At 44.3% G+C, this 23,898-nt stretch overlaps 2 protein-coding genes across 2 annotated transcripts in view; both read left to right on the forward strand.

Annotated features, from left to right (window-relative positions):
- The window catches only part of LOC144696754 (sortilin-like), a 118,205-nt gene extending 116,076 nt beyond the window's left edge, over positions 1 to 2,129 (forward strand). The window contains exon 21 of the mRNA XM_078568437.1: positions 1,892 to 2,129. Coding sequence (XP_078424563.1) covers positions 1,892 to 1,906 — 15 coding nt within the window. The 3' untranslated portion in view covers positions 1,907 to 2,129. The remainder of the gene's footprint in view (positions 1 to 1,891) is intronic.
- Positions 2,130 to 18,589: 16,460 nt separating this feature from the next.
- Positions 18,590 to 23,898, forward strand: part of LOC144696756 (protein FAM3C-like) — a 58,552-nt gene continuing 53,243 nt past the window's right edge. The window contains exons 1-2 of the mRNA XM_078568439.1: positions 18,590 to 18,684; positions 18,823 to 19,065. The gene's annotated coding sequence lies outside the window, so the exon portion shown is untranslated. The remainder of the gene's footprint in view (positions 18,685 to 18,822; positions 19,066 to 23,898) is intronic.

A 23,898-nucleotide genomic window follows, 5' to 3' on the forward strand; every position in this document is an offset into this window, starting at 1 on the left:
CAGGCAACGTGAGATAGGCTCCCCAGTGGGTCTCACCTGAATGCTGAGTTAATACTGTCACTTCAGCGTCATCAGTAAAAAGGAAATTACTTCATAGTAACCTGGAATTGACATTCGTGGATCTGCAAACCTGCTTTCCTCAGTAAACTTTCTATTGGGGTATTGTGCCCAAATCTTACATAATTCCCAAAGTACAGGAGGGATTTTCAATTTTCACCCAAAACAATTGAGCTGGCGGAGCACATGAGGAGACCAAGAACCATTTTCTGATTTGGGCCTCTTTGGAATGCAGTCAGTTATAGACGTGGTTGGTCTGATATTGAACCTGTCAAAAGGTTAAGCCTGGATGGTGGCAGTTTCTAATCACAGGTCAGCACTGAGCTACAGTATTTTTGCAGAGCCAGGGCCACAAAAATAAAAGATAAGAGATTTGGGATTCTTTAGAAAGTGGCCACCAGCTGTCACCTTCACCAGTGTTAGGCCACTGACCACCTGTTATAATTAGGCGGAGCATACACAGTACACTCTCCTCCCACATGTACTTCATAATTGCTATTGAAATCCTACAACTGTACATGACCACAAATTTGTACAATTAAACAGCCTTCCACCTGAACCAGACAAACCTGATGTATTGACAGACCTGCCTGAAAATACTCCAACCCTGTGGCCTTGGGATCCAAAAGGTGACTTCAGGTTCATTGGTTCATTTCTGCACCCACCCCACCCCCCAACTCCATTTTTCTCCACAAACTGTCCCATTATCCAGCTAGATTTTGGTAGATGCCAGTTGAAAATTGCTTCCCAACCTGGAACTCGCTGCCTACTATGAGTGGCGAAAGCGGAGATGATCAATGATTTCAAAAGGAAATTAGACAGGCACTTGAGGGAAATAAACTTGCAGGGTTACAGGCATACAGCAAGGGAATAGGACTGACTGGATTGCTCTACAGACAGCTGACGTGGACTTAATGGGCCAAATGGCCCCCTGTTGTGCCATAAATGATTCTGAACCTGTAATGTAACAGAGTCATTGTCAGCTTTCACAGAATTGTAATTGAATGTTTCCAGTCCTGTGACTGAGCAGCAACTCAAAGCATCTAATGGAAAGGTGGCCTGCATTTCATTCTGATATCACCTGCACGTTTCGGAGCTACGGGGGTAATTTTCTACAGGAAGACGGCTCACCTCGTGCACCAGAGTTTGAGCCGTAACCCTGTGGTTTCCTTAGCAGATGAACAGGAGAATCTGTGTGGAAATTCAGCCTCCATGAGTACAGCTGCTTTGTGTTCCGGCAGCTACAGTGACCATCCCCATTCCCCTGTCCCCTGTCACCCCATCCCCATTCCTTTGTGAAACTAAGAACTCAATTGAAATATTTTTAGTTTCTCTTCAATTCCTGTTCCATCATGGGATGAATTCCGGGCTATGGGAAAATATCAAGGGGAGTGGACTAATGGATAGTTCTGTCAAATAACCGGCACAGGCATGACCAGCTGAGTGCCCTCCTTCTGTCACAGGGTGTTTGGTCCTCAAATACTGGATCAATAAAAAGCTAGTCACAAAACTAGTGAAAATGTCTTATTTTATCAGGTAAATTTTACAAAAGACAAGGCCACAATTGAACAAACCTTACCATATTGAATAAAAGATTTACGTTATCCCTCTGACTCATTATTTATTTATCACAGAAATGGCACTCTAATGTACAAGTCCTAAGTTCTTGGTTATGGGATACTCAAAGGAATGGGGATGGGGTGTCAAGTAAATAGCTGCCTATAGAGCAGCTTGGGCAAATGTGAGCTGAAAATCATTCTGTTTGTCTTGGTTTCCTGCGTGTAAATATCCAGTTACAAATATCGAACACTTTTTTTCCCCTTTTACCCCCTAGGATCTTCTTGAGTAAGCCTGTACTTGGCCTGGATAATACGAAAATTATCATTTGCCAACTTAAATCTGCAAAATGGACTTTGACTCATCAAGTTATAAAATGTGCAAAAGAATGTTGCCTGCTGCCCTTGGCAGTACCTCCTTCCTGCTAGACAATTTCCTTTGCCATCCATTGCTGTTTGCAAATTTAAAGCAAGTTTTTTTTGTGCCACTGCTAATAAAAAATGGTGAAAGTATAATTCCTTTCATTGTGTGGATATGTTCACATAAGCACTGTGTGTGGAATCTTATTTACAGGATAAACTCTACGTGGCTTCATGCCACTTACAGCCAGTGCAGGTAGCAAAACAGGCCTGCCTGACAAAATCATTGGATGGGACAGGAGGAAACCCACAGGCAGCTGCACCAGCAATTTTTCCAATGTCTGCAGAGTGACTCCTCACTAAACCTACCCTAAATCCACTGATTATTTCAACTGGGGGGGATATGATATTGTGACTGGCCAGAAACAATAAGCCTTTTTGGGAGAGGGGAATGGGGTTAAATGTTTGTCTTCACTGCCTGGGTTAATTTTCTCAAGCAGAACCAGTCTGATTAACATCCCATTTGAGCAGGTGAAAGGCTTCATTCCATCAGATTACTGCCCAGTCCGTGGAGATGGAGATTTACCCCATTACCCTTCACCTTGTGATGCAAGAGGCTCCTCTGGTGATGCATTTACCTTTATAAAACCAAGGAAAAGTTGCACTCTCATTAACTGCTTTTCAGGGAGCAATTTTAACTTTAAGACCATAAGACCATAAGACACAGGAGCAGAAATTAGGCCATTCGGCCCATCTAGTCTGCTCCGCCATTCAATCATGGCTGATAAGTTTCTCAACCCCATCCTCCCGCCTTCTCCACATAACCTTTGATCCCCTTACCAATTTCAGCATAAGGGCTGCAATATTCGTGGAAATTGCCCCAGTCTTCTGCTGTAATCTGGCATGAAATCAGCAGAGGCCTCTCCCAATCCCAAGAGAAATGATGTAATTGGCCAGTTTCTCTAATTCTTCCACTGGTGTCCCACTGAAATCAGGGCAGCAGATGCAAAGAGATTCAGGGCCGTAATTTTGTCTTAAATAAAAATTGTCGTTTGTTTTATTGTGAGCGATGCAGAGTAATTGTTGCTTGTTTGTTCCTTGTCTATGATTGCTTTATTTAACTCTGTGCTGTATCTGGAGTAGAAATTCTTCTTCTTTGTCACCCAGAGCAAGTGATAGTGCATCAGTTGCCCATTATACACCCCACCAAGTTTTCACTTCCACTGGATCTGATATTGGGCATTACCAACTGATTTCCATTTCCATTACCACTTTCTACACTTATTGTGTCTTGGGGTTCTAACATTACATGCTGATTGAATATATTTTATTGAAATAGATTATTTAGGTTGCATACAAATGCTTTGATCAGGTTTCCAGATAGATAAAACAGCTTTGTAATCATCCTTCCTCAGAACCTCCAGATCTGATTGACCAGCATGAGAATTCCTCTGTACAAAATACATTTGAAAACAGTGAGACATTAGGTTTCTCACCCCGAGGGTTTCTAAGCTCATCTTTGCTACACCTGTTTCCCCTCCTCTGTTATACCTATCTCTTCATCCATAAATTGTACTTGAAAACTTTAACACCCTTTTAAAATTAACTAACTTAACTCTGCACGAAGTAATTACTTAACTTCTGAGCTGGAATCTTGTAAATAACTTATGACGGTGGAATGTTAACTTCTCTGAGTAAATTACTCGGCCAATGTTCCCTTCATCATCATTTCTCATGAGTCATCCCCATTAAATATTTTTCACCTTTTTTAGTTCTGATAAGGATTCAATTGCCAAGTTGAAGTATAATAAAGCACCTTGACTGACATCTTGCATAATTTTATGGAATGCGCCAACACTACTTGTAAATGTATACTGAAACAGTGGCCTATGTAGAGCTATGCAGGCCTTTCAGACAGGTGAGGCCTAACCAAGCCAGCTCATTCCCATGACAACAGACTCCTCATACATCCAACAATACCTGAAGCTAGGACACAGACCAGTCATCTCCTTGTTATTTTTGCATTGTTTTCCCAATGAAATGGCAAAAGAAAAACCCAGTGGATGATGAACTGACTGAATCAGAAGCTATGTAATTGACTATCGAAAGGCAGAATCGACCACCTATCCAAGGCTGAGGGGCAGGTACAGCGTCCTATGTTGTAAGTCTAGGCAGGGCACTTGACAAGCGACTATATAAGACTTTGTACTGGAAGATGCCAAAGGAATACGAGCAACTGAAATTCTACAGTGGCTTAATTCTTTGAGTGTTTCTGGGAAAAATAACCTTGCCCTATATCAAATTTTGAATTTTTAAATTAAAGCAAATAATGTAAACAATAATGGCTGAGCTCCTGAATCAGGCTATCCAACCTGAGCAGCAAAAGGCATTTCTTCACTCAGTTCAGAGCTTTCAACATTGAAAGGATTAAGCACCAGGGTTGCTCGGAAACCAACCTAATCACCACTTGTTGAGCAAGTTTCTTTTAACTGGTTGATAAAGGTTAGGGAAGTACTTTTCCATTGAACAAATAATAAATATGAAATAGCTCAAGGCTTCACTCTATTGTTGTGAGGACTACAGTGACAAACTTACACAACAAATTTCATAAGGTTCATTGTAGGAATATGATTTCTTGTTTTATAATGGAATTTTTAGAAATTATTTTGTCAACATGTTATGTAACAGGAGAATTATTATGTAAGTGCAACCTGAATAAGATATTGTAATGTTTGGAAAAAATAACTTGGGAAACACAAAATATTATGTTTGAATCCTGTTAACTGGAGCTTTTACTGGAAATGATGTTCTTCCTTACCAAGCAAAGCTTCTCGATCTTGGGGAGGGCATGTCAGAATTCCAACTTGTGCCACAAAACACCACGACTGTGGCACTGCAAGTTGGCCAGTTCTTGCCATTCTCCAAATATCATATTACCTGGAAAGAGAGGCACCTGAGTGAGGCAAATCCTTGGAGCTGAACTTGTACCAACTTGGAGTCAGGCATTTCACTACCTAAAGATCTAGATCACCTCATCCACATTGGTTTAAATACAACTGGCCCAGATTTTGAAGAGGGGGTTTTGATGATGAACAGTTGGCGTTTCCAGTTCTTAACTCTGTACATTCATGCGGATTTTTTTCTAATGCTGTGAACTTTTATCATTTCTGAAGTAATTCAGGTTAATTTGGATGTGGTATTTGTGCATATAAAATGGTGTTTGTTCAAGCTGAAAGCTGTTTTGGCTGGTAAATTAAGTCAATGAGATTATGTTGGCCTTGCAACTGCTAAATAAATTCTGCTTTGTTAAATGCTTATGTGTATGATTCTCTTTGCAATGACCCTTTATAAAGAAAAGCAATTGTATGTTCAATGTCAGTAATTGAAGACCAGGTAAACATGTTTCCTGTGTCAGTATCTGTCTTCACAGCTGTGACTCAGCAGTAGCACTTTAACCCACAACCTTCTGATTCAGAGGCAAAAAACCCACTCCAGAGTCTTGAGCATGTGACCAAAGAAGGCTAAGACCTACAGAGGGGGGCACTGTATTGTCAGATGTGCCATTGATAGGTAAGATTTTTAAACCCAGGCATAAAAGATTCAATAATATTATTCAAAGAAAAGCAAGGACGTTCTCCTGGCTGTCCTGGCCAATACTTATCCCACAACCAACCGACACACAATCTGGTCATTTGATGCTTGTGGAACCTTGTGCAAATTTGCTGCTGCAATTCCCTAAATTTAAAACAGTGACTACACTTTGGGTGGGATTCGTGGGCGAAACCGGAAATTCCTGCTCAAAGTCAATGGACTTCTGGCTGCCTCTCCCGATTTTCCGCCCTGCCCGTGGTGGGCTGGAAAATCCCAGCCTTCAAAAAGTAATGGTTGTAAAGAGCTTTAGGTTAACCTGAAGATGGGGAAAGCATTATATAAAAGCAAATTATTACAATAGTTTCTTAAAAGGGCTATGATTACTTTTTTCATTATCACTTCAGTGATTTCTGGGGCATATCTCATCTGTGGTGTGAATGTTCAGTCCTTCCTGCAGGGAAAAGTTGTGCCATGTGCAACAGCTACCATCATATTCCTCGGCACCAATGCCAGAGCACTGATAAGTACCCCCTGTCCTGTCCAAGTACCGGAAGTGTGATTTCAACACCTTGATTGTCCTCTCTGTTAGAAAGATAGTCTCAATATTTTTGAAGTGATCCTACAACGTCAAATGCATATTTAAACATCAAAGAAGCCAGAAAAATATTTAAAGATCTTTTAAAAGTAACTTCAATCTTGCTAAGAATCTTTTACATTGAAACATCAAAGAGGTCAGTTTTTATATTGGTAAACATATACAGAATCATAGAATCTCACAGTGCAGAAGAGGCCCTTCAGCCCATCGAGTCTGCTCCGACACGTGAGAAACACCTGACCTACCTACCTAATCCCATTTGAAGGTCTTTTAGAAGTTACTGTAATCTTGATAACCTGACCTTGAAACAAAGAAACCATTTAAAATTAATAAAATGTTGTATAAATTTAAAAATCTTTTAATCACTGAAATCTTGTTTTTTTTTTAAAAAGTCAGATAAATAAAATCCATTTTAAAAAGTCTGATAAGCTATTAAATTAGAAGTGCATAAAATTTATATGTTAAATCTGGAAGTTCCCTCCTGCTGCTGTTGGCGCCTTCCTGGAATGGTTGATTGACTCCAAAGCAGGCTTCACATTTCCCAGCATCAACTCCAGTGTAAACAGCCTTAAGTCCAATGTTACTTGTGGGCAATCAGCTGCAGTTCACGAAGTATGGGTCCCTGCTGCTTTACAGAGCGGCTTGGTGGGACCATCAGCGGAGGCTCCTTCAGAGCGCAATGAAGCACACTGCAACTTCCAGCTTTCTGGGTAAGTATGCACAATCTGGAAATTCTGTTGCCATTACGACCCTCAATAGGGGTGAGTGTCTCAGCCACTATTAAGTACACAAAATCTGGGCCATTAAAAAAAAAAGTATAATATTTCAGTGTAAAAAATTACTCTAAATCTCACTTGCACCTTAAACAAAATGAGCATTTGAACTGGCCTGATATTTAATTTTAGAATGGGTTATTTATTTACATATGTGCCAATATTTATAGTCCACACAAGCCTCCACCAACCCTACTTAATCTAACCCAAGCAGCATACCTTTCAATTTTTCTCCATCCCATATCTAATAGATTAGGTCGTTTATGTTGGAATCACAGTAAAATTGTTCACTTTGAATTATTTAAATCCTAAAAATATACTTGTTAAGGGCATCAGAAACTGGCCTCCTTGTGCAGGTTCATCTGTTAGTGCTGAATATTGTGTGCAATAAAGTATTGAACCATATGAAGCAGGAGTGTCCAGGTTTCAGGCTGCACTGAGATAGCTCAAAACAAATGGGAGCCACAGTGAAGATGCTGTAGTTAACGTGTGTTCTTGGCTAAAGAGATTTAGTCAGCTTTCTACTTCTAACCACCACCTAGTGACGCTAGGCTGTAAAGCCCAGATTTCCCGTGTTGGCAGTCCTGGAACAAGACTGGACTGCATGTCCACCAGTTGCACAATCCTAAACCGCAATTTTCAACAATGTTACAAATGTGAGGTTTTATAAGATTGTAGTGTTTTTGGACTGTGCCTTTAATTTAGGATGAAATGGAGGAATGAAGGGGTCATATGACCTGTTCTGAAAACTGCTGATGACAAGATTGGACGGCTTCATTGTTAAAGATTAAAGGGAGGTCCAGGTTGTTTTACTGGAAAGAAGGTGCAAGATATTTGCACCTGTAAACAATGACCAGAGCAGCTGTGCTGACAGTAGCGTCTTGCTGCCTCTATCTCTTGGCTCTCTCTTGGATTCTTGCAGACTGACCCTGCCTCTGAGGTTCAGTGATATGGATTCCTCCCCCCTCAAAGCCCATTTGTAACAGCATCGGATTTGGGGGGTATCAGAAAGATGCGCTAGGGAATCCCTCTGGGAAGTTCCCAGGTAAGCGTTTGCACAGCAATTGCCCAGAAGTGCTAATTTCCTCTGGACAATTGTGCTGTGCTGGAAACCATCTGAAAATGTGGTTTAATGCGGTAAATTTTGGATGGTTCCACCAGGGTTATACCAATAGTTACTCAGGAAAAGTTAGAAGAATTAAAACCTCTTCTAACTTCTGAGTAACTATTGTAATGACTCAGACCGACCCCACGGGACACTCCCCCACACCCTCGACCACCACCCCCACCCACCTGAACTCCAATAACCCCAAAACCCTGACCTCTGACACCCCCCCCCACTGATACCCCCTCACCCCCGACACTCCCCCGAACTCCAACACCCTCAACCCTCCCAAACTTTGAACCCCCTATCCCTACACCCAACCTCCAAGAGATCCCACCCCGTCCGACCTCTGTCAACCCCCCGCTCCACCCAACCTCCGACACCCCCATCCCCGACTTCTAACATCATGCAACCCCCACCCCTGACATCACCCACCCCGACCTCCAATGCTCCCCAGACTCCCAACATCTGGCAACCCCCAGCCCCCCTCGACTACCATTATCCCCCCCACCTCTGACAGCCCCCAGCCTCCCGACCTCTGACACCCCCCTGACCTCCAACACCCCACAACCTATGACTGATCCACCCGCCCCACACTCCCCCAGACCTACAACCGATGCCCCCCGAGACTTCTGACCAACCCACTACCCCCTCCCCGCCCCCCAGACCACCCCATCCCACAAATCCTACAAACTTGCCTTGGACACTTGCCAACCCACTGGCCTGTCAATTTTCCTGGACCTTTAAACTTAGCTGCTTTACGACAGCAAGTGCTGTATAAAAAGGGGCATATCCTCATTGAATGGGCTGGAGCTACACTTCGCTGGGGCATACATGAAGTCTTTCGATGCAGGCCCCAAGCAGCACCGGCAAACGGAAGTGTCGATGTAGTTTTCAAGACCAGGTACGTTGGTATTTATTTCTTCTAATTCCTGAAGGCCAGCACTTTCCGACAGGTGTGAAACTTCTGTTAATGTGGTTTTATCTCGGATTTGTAAGCTTCTTACTCTGGAAGAGATCTCGCTGAAGAAAATACTCTTTCATTCAAAACACATTTATTTACACGCTATTTGCAAAGGTTAAGTAAAACCTGGAGCTACTCTCTCAGATGCTGCTCAGTCATCCTCTCTGTGAATGACGCCACTGTGACATAGCTACTGAGCAAGTGCATAAGGAGCATTAGTTATTCTACATCTTCTCCCAAGTTCACTCTTCCCACAAACTGTTAACCTCATTTACAGTATCCAACCAACTCCTCCACCCTCCACACCACCCTCCCCACCCCCCAATAAACGCCCTCCTAGTCATTTTCTCCAAAGGCATCAATTCCTAACAGTGTTCCTGGTTCTCTTGGAGGATGGGCAGGGTTTATGTCTTATCGTCTCCTTGGATGGAGTGGGATAGCAGCTTCTCACAACAGTTGGCTCCTGGATGTGACTCTTTCGATGACCTGAATGTAAAGACGTTGAAAACCAATCAAGGAAAAATTGATTCAAAAGAGAACCCTCCAGGAAGCAAATGATCACAACTCGTGGCAAAGGCAGATGACAAACTGAAATTCTCCCTCTCACCACCTTCTGTGTTGTATAGTGAGGAAAGCACTGGCTTGACAAAATGAAGCACTTTGAGCTCCTGTGAAGGACTTTGCAGCTGAATCATTCTTGTGATGACAAGAGAAGCATTCAATGCCTGAGCCAGGAATAAATCTGGTAGATTAAAAGAAAAACAAAGAACATCCTGAAGACACTGCTGGAGACAAGGAGGACTTCCCTACTACTCTCAAAGCACGAATTTCTCTTTCTAGGTAGTGGTATCACTTCCACACCTGCTTCAGTGTGAGGCTTCTCCACTGCAGACAACGAGATCTCTGGGCCAACTGCAGAAAGTAGGATTGTGCCATCATCAACAATGGAATAAACTTCAGGACTGAGATCTATAGGGAGTTCCTGCGTAATACTCTGGTCTGCAGACTCGCTTGAAAGTTCAACATCAGCGACAGGCGTTTTTACTACCAGAGTCTCAGTGGTAATAGGATAGCCAGCTAGTGCCAGGACTTCTGCAGTAATAGCTTTTACTACCAGAGTCTCGGTAGTAATAGGATAGCCAGCTAGTGCCAGGACTTCTGCAGTAATAGCTTTTACTACCAGAGTCTCAGTGGTAATAGGATAGCCAGCTAGTGCCAGGACTTCTGCAGTAATAGTTTTTACTACCAGAGTCTCAGTAGTAATAGGATAGCCAGCTAGTGCCAGGACTTCTGCAGTAATAGTTTTTACTACCAGAGTCTCAGTAGTACTAGGATAGCCAGCTAGTGCCAGGACTTCTGCAGATATTTGTTCTGTGACCGACTTCTTTGTCTAACGCTGTTGTATCATTTCTAACGTGTAAACCCCTCCCTGCCAGTGCTGGTTGGCTGCTAATAGCTGGGTCTATAATTCAGCCTTCTCTTTTAGGTGGTTAGACTTCTCCAACTTGTGCTTAATTTTAATATTTCCAAGCTCCATTTGATGCTTGACTTTAAAGTTTTTCTAAGGTACTCTTCAGCTGTCGAAGCTCTGTAGTTTGGGCCTCTGCTTTTTTATTGAAAGAAGGCTTGAGTACTTCCATGGCTTGCTGATAAGATCCAAGTGGGAGCTCCAGTTTATATTTGTACCGATTAACAACCTCTGAATTTTCACTATTGGTTTGATCCAACTTGGAGTTAAGCGTCTCATTCTCCCTGGGTAGCTTTTCACTGGCTACTTGTGATTGTTGTTTCATTTCATTGGTGGGCTCAGTGAAATAAGTAGACAGACTCAGCTCTTTATTATCTTTTTCAACAAAAGGGTAATTCTCAAAAGAGACAACAAAGGCTTCATGATACTAAAACAGAAAATGCTGGAAATACTCAGCAAGTGTGGCAGCATCTTTGGAGAGAGAAACAGAATTAACGTTTCAAGTTTGTCTGAGCCTGGCAGTGCAATCACAGAGTGTAGTAAGGTCTGGAACCTCTTCTTCCAACAGATCATCTGCTTCTGCAGCAGCTTTGTTCTCTTGCATTCTTTCCCTGAAGGAGCAAATTAAGGTCTAACATGTCATTTTGCGAGTGGTTACCTTCATTCTTGGTGCATCCTGTTCCCACTTCTTCTAGCCTGTCCCCAAAGAGGAGTGAAAGATCTGAAATATCCTGCTGTGGTCCCTGGTGTTGAATAGACGATGGTTGCAGTGTCACATTATTCAGCCATGAAACTCTGTCAGATAACACTGAGACACCAGCTCCTGCATCTACCCTGAACTCGGTCAGATGCCATTTACATCAATGTCAGAGCTCCAATACTAGTTTGGATTTTTCTTGATTTCTCCCAAGAAGGTGTTTTCCTGATTGTCCAAGTCGTGAATTTTTTGAATGGCAGTTCCTTTAACAGATTTGTCCTTCTGTCTTGTAAATGGTCTAACTTGCCACAGCAATGGTACTGCATAATTCAGGCATAGCACTCTTCCCGCCACAGCAGAAATGTTGGAAAATGGTGACTGGTGCCTTCAAAAGGTGTTTGCTTGGTTGGCACGCTGCTGTATTTTTGGTTTTGCAACCCACATATTGAATGACTCTATTTGGCTGTTCTTGGGAAATTTCCCTTGCATCTCTGACAAAAGCTTTAATTTACCTCGATTTTCAGCCTGTCTGGCCAGTTGTACAGCTTTGCTTAGATTTAAATCTGCCTGAAATCATGAGAGATTCTCATCTAAAGTACCAATGACTATTCTATCTCTGATCAGGTCATCTTTTAGTGTTCCATACTCTGTTTTCACCAAGGCAGTACAATTCATTGGTGAATGAGTCAATCCCTTCACCCTGTTTTTGACTCTGCTGATTAAACTTCGCCCTCTCGAGACAATATTTTTACGAAGGCTGAACAATGAGTCAAAGGCTCTGATGACATCCTCCTCGGAGGCTGCCTCTTTATTCACTCCCTCTCTGGCCAGCACATCTTCTGCTTTGCTCCCAACAGCGTATAAGCAAGTGTTAACGTGATCACTGTTCTCTTTATTAGCAAGACCCAAGGTCTCGCGGTACTGGGTAAAACGTCTTTGTCAATTCTGCCATTACTCAGCCTGCCTGGGGTCCTCAATATTTAGGAAGGATTCTGGTAGGGAAAAAGTACAGTAGCTATTTTGCATCCTGATTTAAGGTTGTCTTTTCTCGCACTGCTTATCTTACCAGTTGCAGTATTGCCCTTGTTATTTTATCATCTCTGGTGTAGTTGGTGGGTTGGCCTTGAAGTTCTTCACCCGCTGACCTGCGCTGGTGCTTTGCTTCACTTGAGGTTTTTTCTGCCATTTTCTACTGTTTCTCTGTGGGTTTAGTCACTGCTGCCACCACCTGTTATTGTGGGTTTATCTCAGGATTTGTTGGCTTCTTGCCCTAAAAAAGATCTTGCTGGAGGCAATGGCATGTTATTGAAAACACATTTATTTACATGCTAATTAATCACAATGGTTAAATAAGACCAGAACACGCTGGAGCTACTCTCTGAGATGCTTCTCAGTCATCTTCTCTGTGAGGGTCATCATTGTGACATCGCTCCGTAAGCACATGCTCAGAATTATTAAGTTAACTCTTTAATCTTAATAGGACTGAAATTTTCACTATCAGCTGCCACCCAATGATATATCGAGCCTTAAGTTTAGGACACACTAGCTAGACAGCGTCTCTCAGCTGACCTTGGGGCATGAAATGTAGACACTGAAGTTGAACATTTTGCCTAGTTTCAAGCCTGAGGCTGAGCAAAATACTGTCAAACTTTGCACCCCAGTTTATTTAATTTGAGACTTTTTAGGTAATTTAAATTATTGTCTGGCAAATAAGTGGTTAAAAAAGTATGTAGAATGCTCCTGGATATAGCAACTGCATACTTTCAAACTCATACAATGTCCTGCAAATGATCAAATTCACCATAGTCAAAGGACTAGAAAAAGTCAGAAATCTATGACTCGAATTGTTTCAGTATTAAAGTGGGTGGGACAAGACCAAAAGCTGTGCCACTTCTAAGGTCACTGATTACAATTGTTCCAATAAATAGTTGAGTAAGTTCACAGAACAGCGTAGTGTGCAAAAGATGTCAAAGGTCACAATTTTCCGGGAAAATCTGGAATAACCTTGAGTTATTGCCCAAGTAATTTGTATTTGTTATATCACAGAACATAGAATGATACAGTACAGAAGATGGCCATTTGGCCCATTGTGCCTCTGCTTGGTCTTTGAAAGAGTTATCTAATTAATCCCACTCCTTGATTCTTCCCCATAGCCCTGCATTTTTTTTTTCCTTTTCAAGTATTTATCCAATTCTATTTTGAAAGTTATTATTGAATCTGCTTCCACCAACCTTTCAGCCTGTATTTTCTAGATCACAACTCACTGTATAAAAATTTTCTTCCTCATGTTCCCCAGTTTTTATTTTGCCAATTATCTTAAATCTGTATCTTCCACCTTTTGATCTTCCTGCCAGTGGAAACTATTTCTGCTCACTTATTTTATAAAAACCCTTAAAGATTTCTCCTTAGTCTTCTCTGTTCTAAGAAGAACAACCCTAGTTTCTCTGGTCTCTCCGTGTAACTGAAGTCATTCATCCTGGTACCATTCTAGTCACTCTCCTCTGCACTTTCACTAAGGCTTTTGTGTTTCATTTTATATTACCTGCTGATTTATTCTTATACACTGTCTTTGTCCCTGTTATTTCATTTTTCAGTTCAGTACTTTACATAGTATCATTCCCTACTGAATTATGAACTGACAATTATCATAAGCACCCTTTTTCGGTTTCATTTAAATCTTTATATCTTTCACAATCTTGGGGGATCAAATTTTAGATGCCCACTCTTTCACCCTCATTGGAACCTATCTACTCTGTGCCCAAACTATCTCCTCTGAAGGCTTCCCATTGTTCACTTGATTCGCCAGCCAATCTTTGAATTCACTCCATCTGGGCCAGATACCTTTTCAACTCACTGAACTTTGCTCTCCTCCAGTTGGATTTGTTCGCATTTGATTTTTCCTTGTTCTTTCCCATAAATTTTCTAAATCTGAAATTACGATCAATTCATCCTTCAAAACCGGGTCCAGCACTACTTGCTTTCTTGTTGGGCTGGAAATATTCTGATGGAGAAAGTTCTGATATACATTGCAGAAACTCTTCCCCTCTTTTCTCTTTACACTGTTATTAACCAAGTCCCCAATTACCTCTACCCTAAAGTTCTTGCATCTTTCTCTAATTTGTCTGAAAATGTACTCCTCTATCTCTTCTGTTTGATGGCCTGTAGTAGACATCTTTATTCTTTCACAGGATGTGACCTTCAGTGGAAAGGCCAGCATTTGTTGCCCATCCTTAATTGCCCTTGACCTAGGGGCTTGCTAGGCCATTCTAGAGGGTAGTAATACTTGCAATTGAAAAATGATAAGCATGAATGTTACATAGAATAATGAGTCTTTAATGAATAACTGTAACAGCAAATACTGTAATAACTGCTCACTTTGCCTTATCAAAATTGTGACTGATTTTAACAGAGTTATAAGAGTTGAGATAACGTGGAGTGAATAATGAGTTCCAAATGTTCTTTCTGTGCTCAATATACAGATCAATTATAGCACTGTGATCCTTTGCAAGGACATTCTGACATTTTTGGACACTAAAGCAGCAGTGTCATAATTATTTTATCGTGTAATATTCCTAAGGGGAGGCGATGGCATAGTGGTATTGTTGCTAATCCAGCGACCCAGGGTAATGCTCTGGGGACCCGGGTTTGAATCCTGCCATGGCAGATGGTGGAATTTGAATTCAATAAAAATCTGGAATTAAAAGTCTAATGAAAGCCATGGAACCATTATTGATTGTTATAAAAACCCATCTGGTTCACTAATGTCCCTTTAGGGAAGGAAATCTGTTGTACTTACCTGGTCTGGCCTACATGTGACTCCAGACCCACAGCAATATGGTTGAGTCTTAAATGCCCTCTTAACAAGGGCAATTAGGGATGGGCAATAAATGCTGGCCTAGCCAGCGACACCCACATCCCAAGAATGAGTAAAAAAAAATGCAACCAACAAGGTTACTATGTGCTGCTGTTATGTTCAGCCACAGGGTGAGCTGGTGGTCTGGAAGGAGGTTCTGTTGTGTGCTCACTGGTTAAAGTAGATCACACAATACATAAGTAAGTGTATTGTGTTTCAGTCAACATGTTTATTATAACACGCCTCAACTACTTAAAAAAGTATGGCAGGTGGACTTACTGTGGTTTACAATAAATTCTATTTCATGGTATACACAGGGATTGAACACTGGAGGAAACACCAAAAAACAGTGAGTGCTGGAAGTGTGTAATAAAGACAGAGAAGGAAATACGCAGTTGTTCTTGCAGCATCTGTGAAAAGAGAAAGAGAGTTAATGGCCATGATTTTCAATTGCTGATGGGAAGGGGTGCGGGCACAACTAGAAAATCATGTTCCCAGGGGACAGCACAGGATTCCACCACCTTTGGAATGCAATGCAGTTTTCAAATGGAGGGCTGGAGTGGGGGAACATCACCACTGGAAAAATCCCCTCCAAGCCACTCACCATCCTGACTTGGAAATATATCGCCGTTCCTTCACTGTCGCTGGGTCAAAATCCTGGAACTCCCTCCCTAACAGCACTGTGGGTGTACCTACATCACAGGGACTGCAGCAGTTCAAGAAGGCAGCTCACCACCACCTTCTCAAGGGCAATTAGGGATGGGCAATAAATGTTGGCCCAGCCAGCGAAGCCCACATCCCATGAATGAATAAAAAAAAGTGGGATTTAGGTCATTTATCTAACCACAGACATGTTGCCAGTTGAGAACGCATCACACTAATGAAACTAGTCCCAAAAAAATTGGAACTCCCAGAGCACATTATTAGGCTTGAATTTGTTGGGCTCTGATGATGACACAGAGCCCTGCTGGAGTGAGAGCAATTGTATTTGCAAAATTGGACACAGAGCCTAAAGTGTTGAAGAAAATTCTGCTGCCCATGTCCTAACTCACACCAAGTCCCATTCACCCATCACCTGTGTTGGCTCCCAGTTAAATGCCATCTCGATTTTAAAATTCTCAGTCCCATTTTCACATCTCTCCATTACCTTTCCCCCTCCTTATCTCAGTAATCCCCTCCAGTCCCTGAACGCCCCCCAGCTATCTGCTTCTCCAATTCTGGCCTTTTCTGCATCCTCTACTTTAATCGCTTCTCAAATAGCAGTCATGCCTTCAGCTGCCAATTCCCTAAGCTTTGGAATTCCATCCTTAAACCTCTCCACCTCTCTGTCGCTCTTTTCTCCTTTAACTTCTTTAAAACCTACCACATTTTGTCATCTACCCTAATATCTCCTTACGTGGCTCAGTGTCAAATTTTGTTTGGTAGGACTCCTGCAAAGCATCTTGATTTTCTACATCAAATACAAAATAAAAGCTGTAGTCCTGGTACAAGAATCACTTAAAATTAACATACAGTTTATTAACATCAAGCAATTAGGAAAGCAAATAGTAGGTTAGCCTTTATTGCAGGAGGTATTGAGTATACAAGTAAGTCTGCTGCAATTATTTCGAGCTTTGGTGAGACCATATGTAGAGTACTGTGTACAGGTTAGGCCTCCTTACCTAAGGAAGGATATACTTGCCCTAGAGAGGGTGCAATAAAGATTCATTGATTCCTGGGATGAGAGTTGTCCATTGAGAAGGGATTGAATCAAATGAACATATAGGCCTGGATTTCCTTCCTCGAGGCAGGTAGTGGAGGTTGGGAAAGCTCCCGGCTTGGCCCGCCTGCCCCGGGAGAAAATGCCCACAAGGATGGGATTTTCATTGCGGGGTTGGGTGTGGGCTAGAGTCGGGCCAGCCGATGCAGGAGAAAGGGGCTGCCGAGTGCCGAGGTGGACTGTGGGACTTTGTCCCAGTTAAAGTTGTAGTATAAAGGGTTAACGGAATGGATATGTTAATCTATGGGCACATGATGATGTGGCACAGACGTCAGGCACCATGTGCTAGAGTACGTACTGTAGGCTACAGACGGGTAGCCCTGAAGGGAAGATGTGCCTTCCCTGTAACTCACTATATACCTGCTCTAAATAGTGTAAATAAACTAAGTTTTAAGTTAATACACTGATATGTCTGCAACTCATCCTTGCTAGAATCCTAGCTTAGCACATTTGACAACAAAAATAAAAATAGGTCCTCCAGCCTCACCCCTCACACATTCGGAAGAAGTCATACTGGGCTTGAAACACAGATGCTGTCAGCCCTCCTGAGCTTTTTCTAGCACTTTATATTTTTACATACGAACATAAGAAATAGGAACAAGAGTAGACCATTCAGCCCTTCAAGCCTGCTCTGCCATTCAATAAGATCATGGCTGATCTTCTTGTGTTTCGATTTCCACATTCCCAATAACCTTTGATTCCCTTGCCTAACAAGAATCTATCTACCTCTGCCTTAAAAATATTCAATGGCCCCACCTCCACCACCTTCTGAGGCAGAGAGTTCCAAAGTCTCACAACCCTCTGAGAGAAAAAAATTCTCCTCATCTCTGTCCTAAAAGGGCGAGCACTAATTTCAAAACAGTGTCTCCTAGTTCTGGACTCACCCACAAGAAGAAACATCCTTTCGACATCCACCTTGTCAAGGCTGTTCAGGATCTTGCATACATCAACCAAATCACCCCTCACTCTTCTAAACTCCAGTGGAAACAAGCCCAGTCTGTCCGACCTTTCCACATAAGCCAACCCACTCATTCCAGGTCTCAATCTAATAAACCTCCTCTGAACCGCCTCAAATGCATTCACATCTTTCCTTAAATAAGGAGACCAAAACTGCACACAGTGTTCGAGGTGCGGTCTCACCAATGCCCTGTATAAGTGAAGTATAACATCCTTACTTTTATGTTCAAACCCTCTCATAATAAAGGATAGCATTCCATTAGCCTTCTTAATTACTGCATACTAACTTTTTGTGACTCATTTACTAGAGCTTCTAGACCTCTCTGCATCTCAGAATTATGCAGCTGTTCTCCATTTAAGTAATACTCTGTTTTTTTCGGTCTTCCTGCCAAAGTAAAGAACTTCACATTTTCCCCCATTAAACTCCATTTGCCAGATCCCACTCACTCAGCCTATCTATATCCATCTGCAACCTCCTCACGTCCTCTTCACAACCTACTTACCTTCCTATCTTTGTGTCATCTGCAAATTTAGCTACCATGTCTTCACTCCCCTCATCTAAGTCATTGATGTAAATCATAAAAAGTTGAGGTTCAGTACAGACCCCTGTGGGACTCCACTCATCACATCCTGCCAATCAGAAAATGACCCATTTATGCCTACTCTCCGTTTCCTGCCAGCCTCCTATCCAGGCGAATACCATACCCCGACACCAGGCGCTTTTATGTTCCTTAATAATATTTGATGTGGCACCTTATCAAATGCCTTCTGGAAATCCAAGTACAGAACGTCTACAGGGTCCCCTTTATCCACTGCGCATGTTACTCCTTCAAAAAAACTCCAAAAACTTGGTTAAACATTACCTCATTATGTATTTTTAGTTGTTTTATTTCAGATTTGCATCCACAATACTTTGCTTTTATTTTAGTGTTCTCGCCGTGTCCTGCAGGTGACGGTACCGGTGGAGGGCGGGTAGTTCTGCCTGTGTCCTGCAGGTGGCGGTGCCGGTGGAGGGCGGGTAGTTCTGCCTGTGTCCTGCAGGTGGCGGTGCCGGTGGAGGGCGGGTAGTTCTGCCTGTGTCCTGCAGGTGGCGGTGCCGGTGGAGGGCGGGTAGTTCTGCCTGTGTCCTGCAGGTGGCGGTGCCGGTGGAGGGCGGGTAGTTCTGTCTGTGTCCTGCAGGTGGCGGTGCCGGTGGAGGGCGATCTCTCGGCGGTGTTTCCTGTCGCGATGGCAGTGGCCGCTGTGCAGAGCTCAGTCGCAGTTGGGTTTTAGCGGCGGGAGTGAGAATATCGGGGCTTCCTTCAGGGGCAGTGGATCGAGCAGAGAGTGGGTGAGTAATGGATGGCGCACCTCCCGGTCCCCCAGTGACAGCTCCGACCCTGCTTCACCACAACCCCGCCCCTCTCTCCATCTCCCGATATCTGAGCTCTTGTCTCATCACCCGTCCCCCTGCCGCACCATCCCCCTGCCGCACCGTCCCCCTGCCCCACCGCATTCACCGTCCCCCTGCCCCACCGCATTCACCGTCCCCCTGCCGCACCGTCCCTCTGCCGCACCGTCCCCCTGCCCCACCGCATTCACCGTCCCCCTGCCCCACCGTCCCCCTGCCCCACCGCATTCACCGTCCCCCTGCCGCACCGTCCCTCTGCCGCACCGTCCCCCTGCCCCACCGCATTCACCGTCCCTCTGCCGCACCGTCCCCCTGCCCCACCGCATTCACCGTCCCCCTGCCCCACCGTCCCCCTGCCCCACCGCATTCACCGTCCCCCTGCCCCACCGCATTCACCGTCCCCCTGCCCCACCGTCCCCCTGCCCCACCGCATTCACCGTCCCCCTGCCGCACCGCATTCACCGTCCCTCTGCCGCACCGTCCCCCTGCCCCACGGCGTTCCCCGTTCCCCGTCCCCCTGCCCCACCGCGTTCCCCGTCCCCCTGCCGCACCGCATTCACCGTCCCTCTGCCGCACCGTCCCCCTGCCCCACCGCATTCACCGTCCCCCTGCCCCACCGTCCCCCTGCCCCACCGCATTCACCGTCCCCCTGCCGCACCGCATTCACCGTCCCCCTGCCCCACCGTCCCCCTGCCCCACCGCATTCACCGTCCCCCTGCCGCACCGCATTCACCGTCCCTCTGCCGCACCGTCCCCCTGCCCCACCGCATTCACCGTCCCCCTGCCGCACCGCGTTCCCCGTCCCCCTGCCCCACCGTCCCCCTGCCGCACCGCGTTCCCCGTCCCCCTGCCGCACCGCGTTCCCCGTCCCCCTGCCGCACCGCGTTCCCCGTCCCCCTGCCCCACCGCGTTCACCGTCCCTGTACCTCAACACCAGCAATGTCACTAAGTTTCACCCCAACTACTTTTCTTATTTTCAACCATATCCCTCGTTCCTGCCCTGATTTCAGCTTTGCATTCATGGTGAGATCCCTTCTCTTTATCCTAAACCTTGCCTTGCCAAAACCTTGACTCAATCCTTATCTGGGAAAATTTTCTATGAAATTAAAATGTGGGTATGTGTGTCTGCTAATTCGGGGCCGGGGCCGGGGCGGGGTGGGGGGGGGGGGGAATTCTACAAAAACAACAAACTCATTGTTGGGGCTGATGTTTTGGGATGAGTTTCTTTTAAATTTTCCATTTTGCATGCAATTTCTATATCCTTTAAATGCCTATAAAAAAATTATTGTACAACTGCTTGTGTATCATGTACACTGCCTGTACACATTCCTGGCATCCTGTCTTTAGATTATAGTAAATCAATTTCAGTTGTTGCCAAAATTATTTCATTCTGACGTTTCTTTTACTTGACCATTTGCTCCCAGCCCTTGTGTCTGTCTTCCCTCAGCCATTTTATTGTAACTTTGAACCCCCCCAATTAAATATTTCCCCAAGAGGCAGATGTCCACCTCTCTCAACCGTGCCTCTTTCCTTCTTTTTTTGCAAAAATATACTTTATTCACAAAATATCTTCAACAACATTTCAAACCATTTCAAAATCACCATCACAACTGTGCCTCTTTCCCCCTGCTCAATTGTTCTGTGTTGCTCCCCACTTCTACCTATGATTTAGGTACTTTGTGTCGTGGCTATGCCTATAGCCCTGACACTTGGTTTCAGTCTCTATGTATACATTTTGCTAGTTATCTCTCTGTCAGATCATTAGCTCATCTATGTTGCAATTCTTATCGATATACACGTATGCTAGTTCTGCCCTGCCCTCAATTCCCTTTAAATTACTTTTATATTTGTTAGCCATGTGAATGTCAACATAATTATTGCACAAGCAATAACATAAAAGAGTTAAGAAATGTTGGTTAATAGCAGGAGAGAGACATTTTATGAGCAGCAGCACAGAAATCAGTTTTAATTCTTTCATGGGGCATGGGCATCGAATTTTAATGCCAATCCCTAATTGCCCTTGAGAAGGTGGTGGTGAGCTGCTGCATTCCATGTGGTGTAGGCACACCCATAGTGCTGTTAGGGACAGAGTTCTAGGATTTTAACCCAGCCACAGTGAAAGAACAGTGATATAGTCGAAGTCAGGATGGTGAGTGGCTTTGAGGGGAACTTCAGGTGTTGGTGTTCCCAAACAAAATAAAAACAGAATTACCTGGAAAAACTCAGCAAGTCTGGCAGCATCGGTGGAGAAGAAATCAAGAAACGTTGACTGATTTCTTCTCCACCGATGCTGCCAGACTTGCTGAGTTTTTCCAGGTAATTCTGTTTTTATTTTGTTTTGGATTTCCAGCATCCGCAGTAGCTTTTAGCTTTTTGTTTTTATGTTGGTGTTCCCATCTGTCTGCTGCCGTTGTCCTTCTAGGTGGTTGTGGGTTTCGAAGGTGCTGTCGAAGGAGCCTTGGTGAATTGCACATTTTAGTGGTATAATGAAACTGGAATATTTACCATAGATATGCATTGCATTCCTTGAAGGGCATTTTAATCTCTTCAATTTAACCAAATTTTAAACAGTACAAAGCAATTATATTATTCCTTTTACATCATTTTATTATTGCACTTGTTTATTTTTGTAATTTAGAAACTTGGCCCTGCTGACTCTCTCCTCCCGCCTACTTTTCCCCTGTCTCTGGCCTTGCTGCAGAGTTCTCCTGTCACCTCACCTTGCTCCAGTTGCCTACTTCACCGAGATAAAAGCAAACAACTGCGGATGCTGGAAATCCAAAACAAAAACAGAAACAGAAAGTGAGTTTCTCTCCCTTCCTCCAAATAAAAGGGGTGGCTATGGGTACCTGCATGGGCCCCAGTTATGCCTGTCTCTTTATGGGGTATGTGGAACATTCCTTGTTCCAGTCCTACTCCGGCCCCCTCCCACAACTCTTTCTCTGGTACATCAATGATTACTTCGGTGCTGCTTCATGCTCTCGTCGGGACCTGGAAAAATTTATTAATTTTGCTTCCAATCTCCACCCCTCCGTCATTTTCACATGGTCCATCTCTGACACTTCCCTTCCCTTCCTTGACTCTCTGTCTCAATTTCTGGTGATAGACTGTCCACCAATATCCATTACAAGCCTACCGACTCCCACAGCTACCTCGACTACAGCTCCTCACACCCCGCTTCCTGTAAGGGCTCCATCCCATTCTCTCAGTTCCTTCGCCTCCGTCGCATCTGTTCTGATGATGCTACCTTCAAAAACAGTTCCTCTGACATGTCCTCCTTCTTCCTTAACCGAGGTTTTCCACCCACTGTGGTTGACAGGGCCCTCAACCGTATCCGGCCCATCTCTCGCGCATCCGCCCTCACGCCTTCTCCTCCCTCCCAGAAACATGATAGGGTCCCCCTTGTCCTCACTTATCACCCCACCAGCCTCCGCATTCAAAGGATCATACTCCGCCATTTCCACCAACTCTAGCATGATGCCACCACCAAACACATCTTCACTTCACCCCCCGGCGGCATTCTGTAGGGATAAATTCCCTCCGTGACACCCTGGTCCACTCCTTCATCACCCCCTACTCCTCAACCCCCTCCCACGGCACCTTCCCGTGCAACCGCAGAAGATGCAACACCTGCCCCTTCATTTCCCCTGTCCTCACCGTCCAAGGGCCCAAACACTCCTTTCAAGTGAAGCAGCTTTTCACTTGCACTTCCCTCAACTTAGTCTACTGCATTTGTTGCTCCCAATGCGGTTTCCTCTACATTGGAGAGACCAAACGCAGATTGGGTGACCGCTTTGCAGAACACCTTCGGTCTGTCCGCAAGCACTACCCAGACCTCCCTGTCGCTTGCCATTTCAACACTCCACCCTGCTCTCTTGCCCACATGTCTGTCCTTGGCTTGCTGCATTGTTCCAGTGAAGCTCAACGCAGACTGGAGGAACAGCACCTCATCTTCCGACTAGGCACTTTACAGCCTTCCGGACTGAATATTGAGTTCAACAATTTTAGATCTTGAACCCTCTCCTCCATCCCCACCCCCTTTCCGTTTCTTCCCCCTCTTTGTTTTTTCCAATAATTTATATAGATTTTTCTTTTCCCACCTATTTCCATTATTTTTAAATGTATTTCCACCCATTGTTTATCTCTACCTTTTAGTATTCCCCCACCCCCACTAGAGCTACCTTGACTGTCCTGCCTTCTACTCTTAATTAGCACATTCCTTTAGATATTATCACCACCTTCAACACCTCGTCGTCCTTTTGTCTGTGACATCCTTTGGTTATCTCCACCTATTACTGGCTGCTTGTCCCAACAACCCCCGCCCCCCCCCCCACCCCTTAAACCAGCTTATATTTCACCCCTTTCCTATTTTTACTTAGTTCTGTTGAAGGATCATGAGGACTCGAAACGTCAACTGTGCTCTCCTCCGCCGATGCTGCCAGACCTGCTGAGTTTTTCCAGGTATTTCTGTTTCTGTTTTTGCCTACTTCACCGACTGGCTTTGACCATTTGTCCTACAGTTGGAGCGCCTCATATTGAGCTCTGCCTGACTGAGTTTCCATCTCACGTTTTCTCACACAAGCCAACTGCCCTCTGTGTGAGGTAACTATCACAGCTCCTCTTGATTCCCACCCACTAACATTAACATGCAGCCTGTCCATTCCCTGATATCCCCCATAAGGCTGTTTGACCCTGCACTGCCCAACGCTGACAGATACCAGGGATCAGTCCTCCTGTCTCACTACCAGTCTCTTTAATGTTTGATAGTAGCTT

Source organism: Cetorhinus maximus, chromosome 22 (genome assembly GCF_964194155.1).
Source record: "Cetorhinus maximus chromosome 22, sCetMax3.hap1.1, whole genome shotgun sequence".
NCBI lineage: Eukaryota > Metazoa > Chordata > Chondrichthyes > Lamniformes > Cetorhinidae > Cetorhinus > Cetorhinus maximus.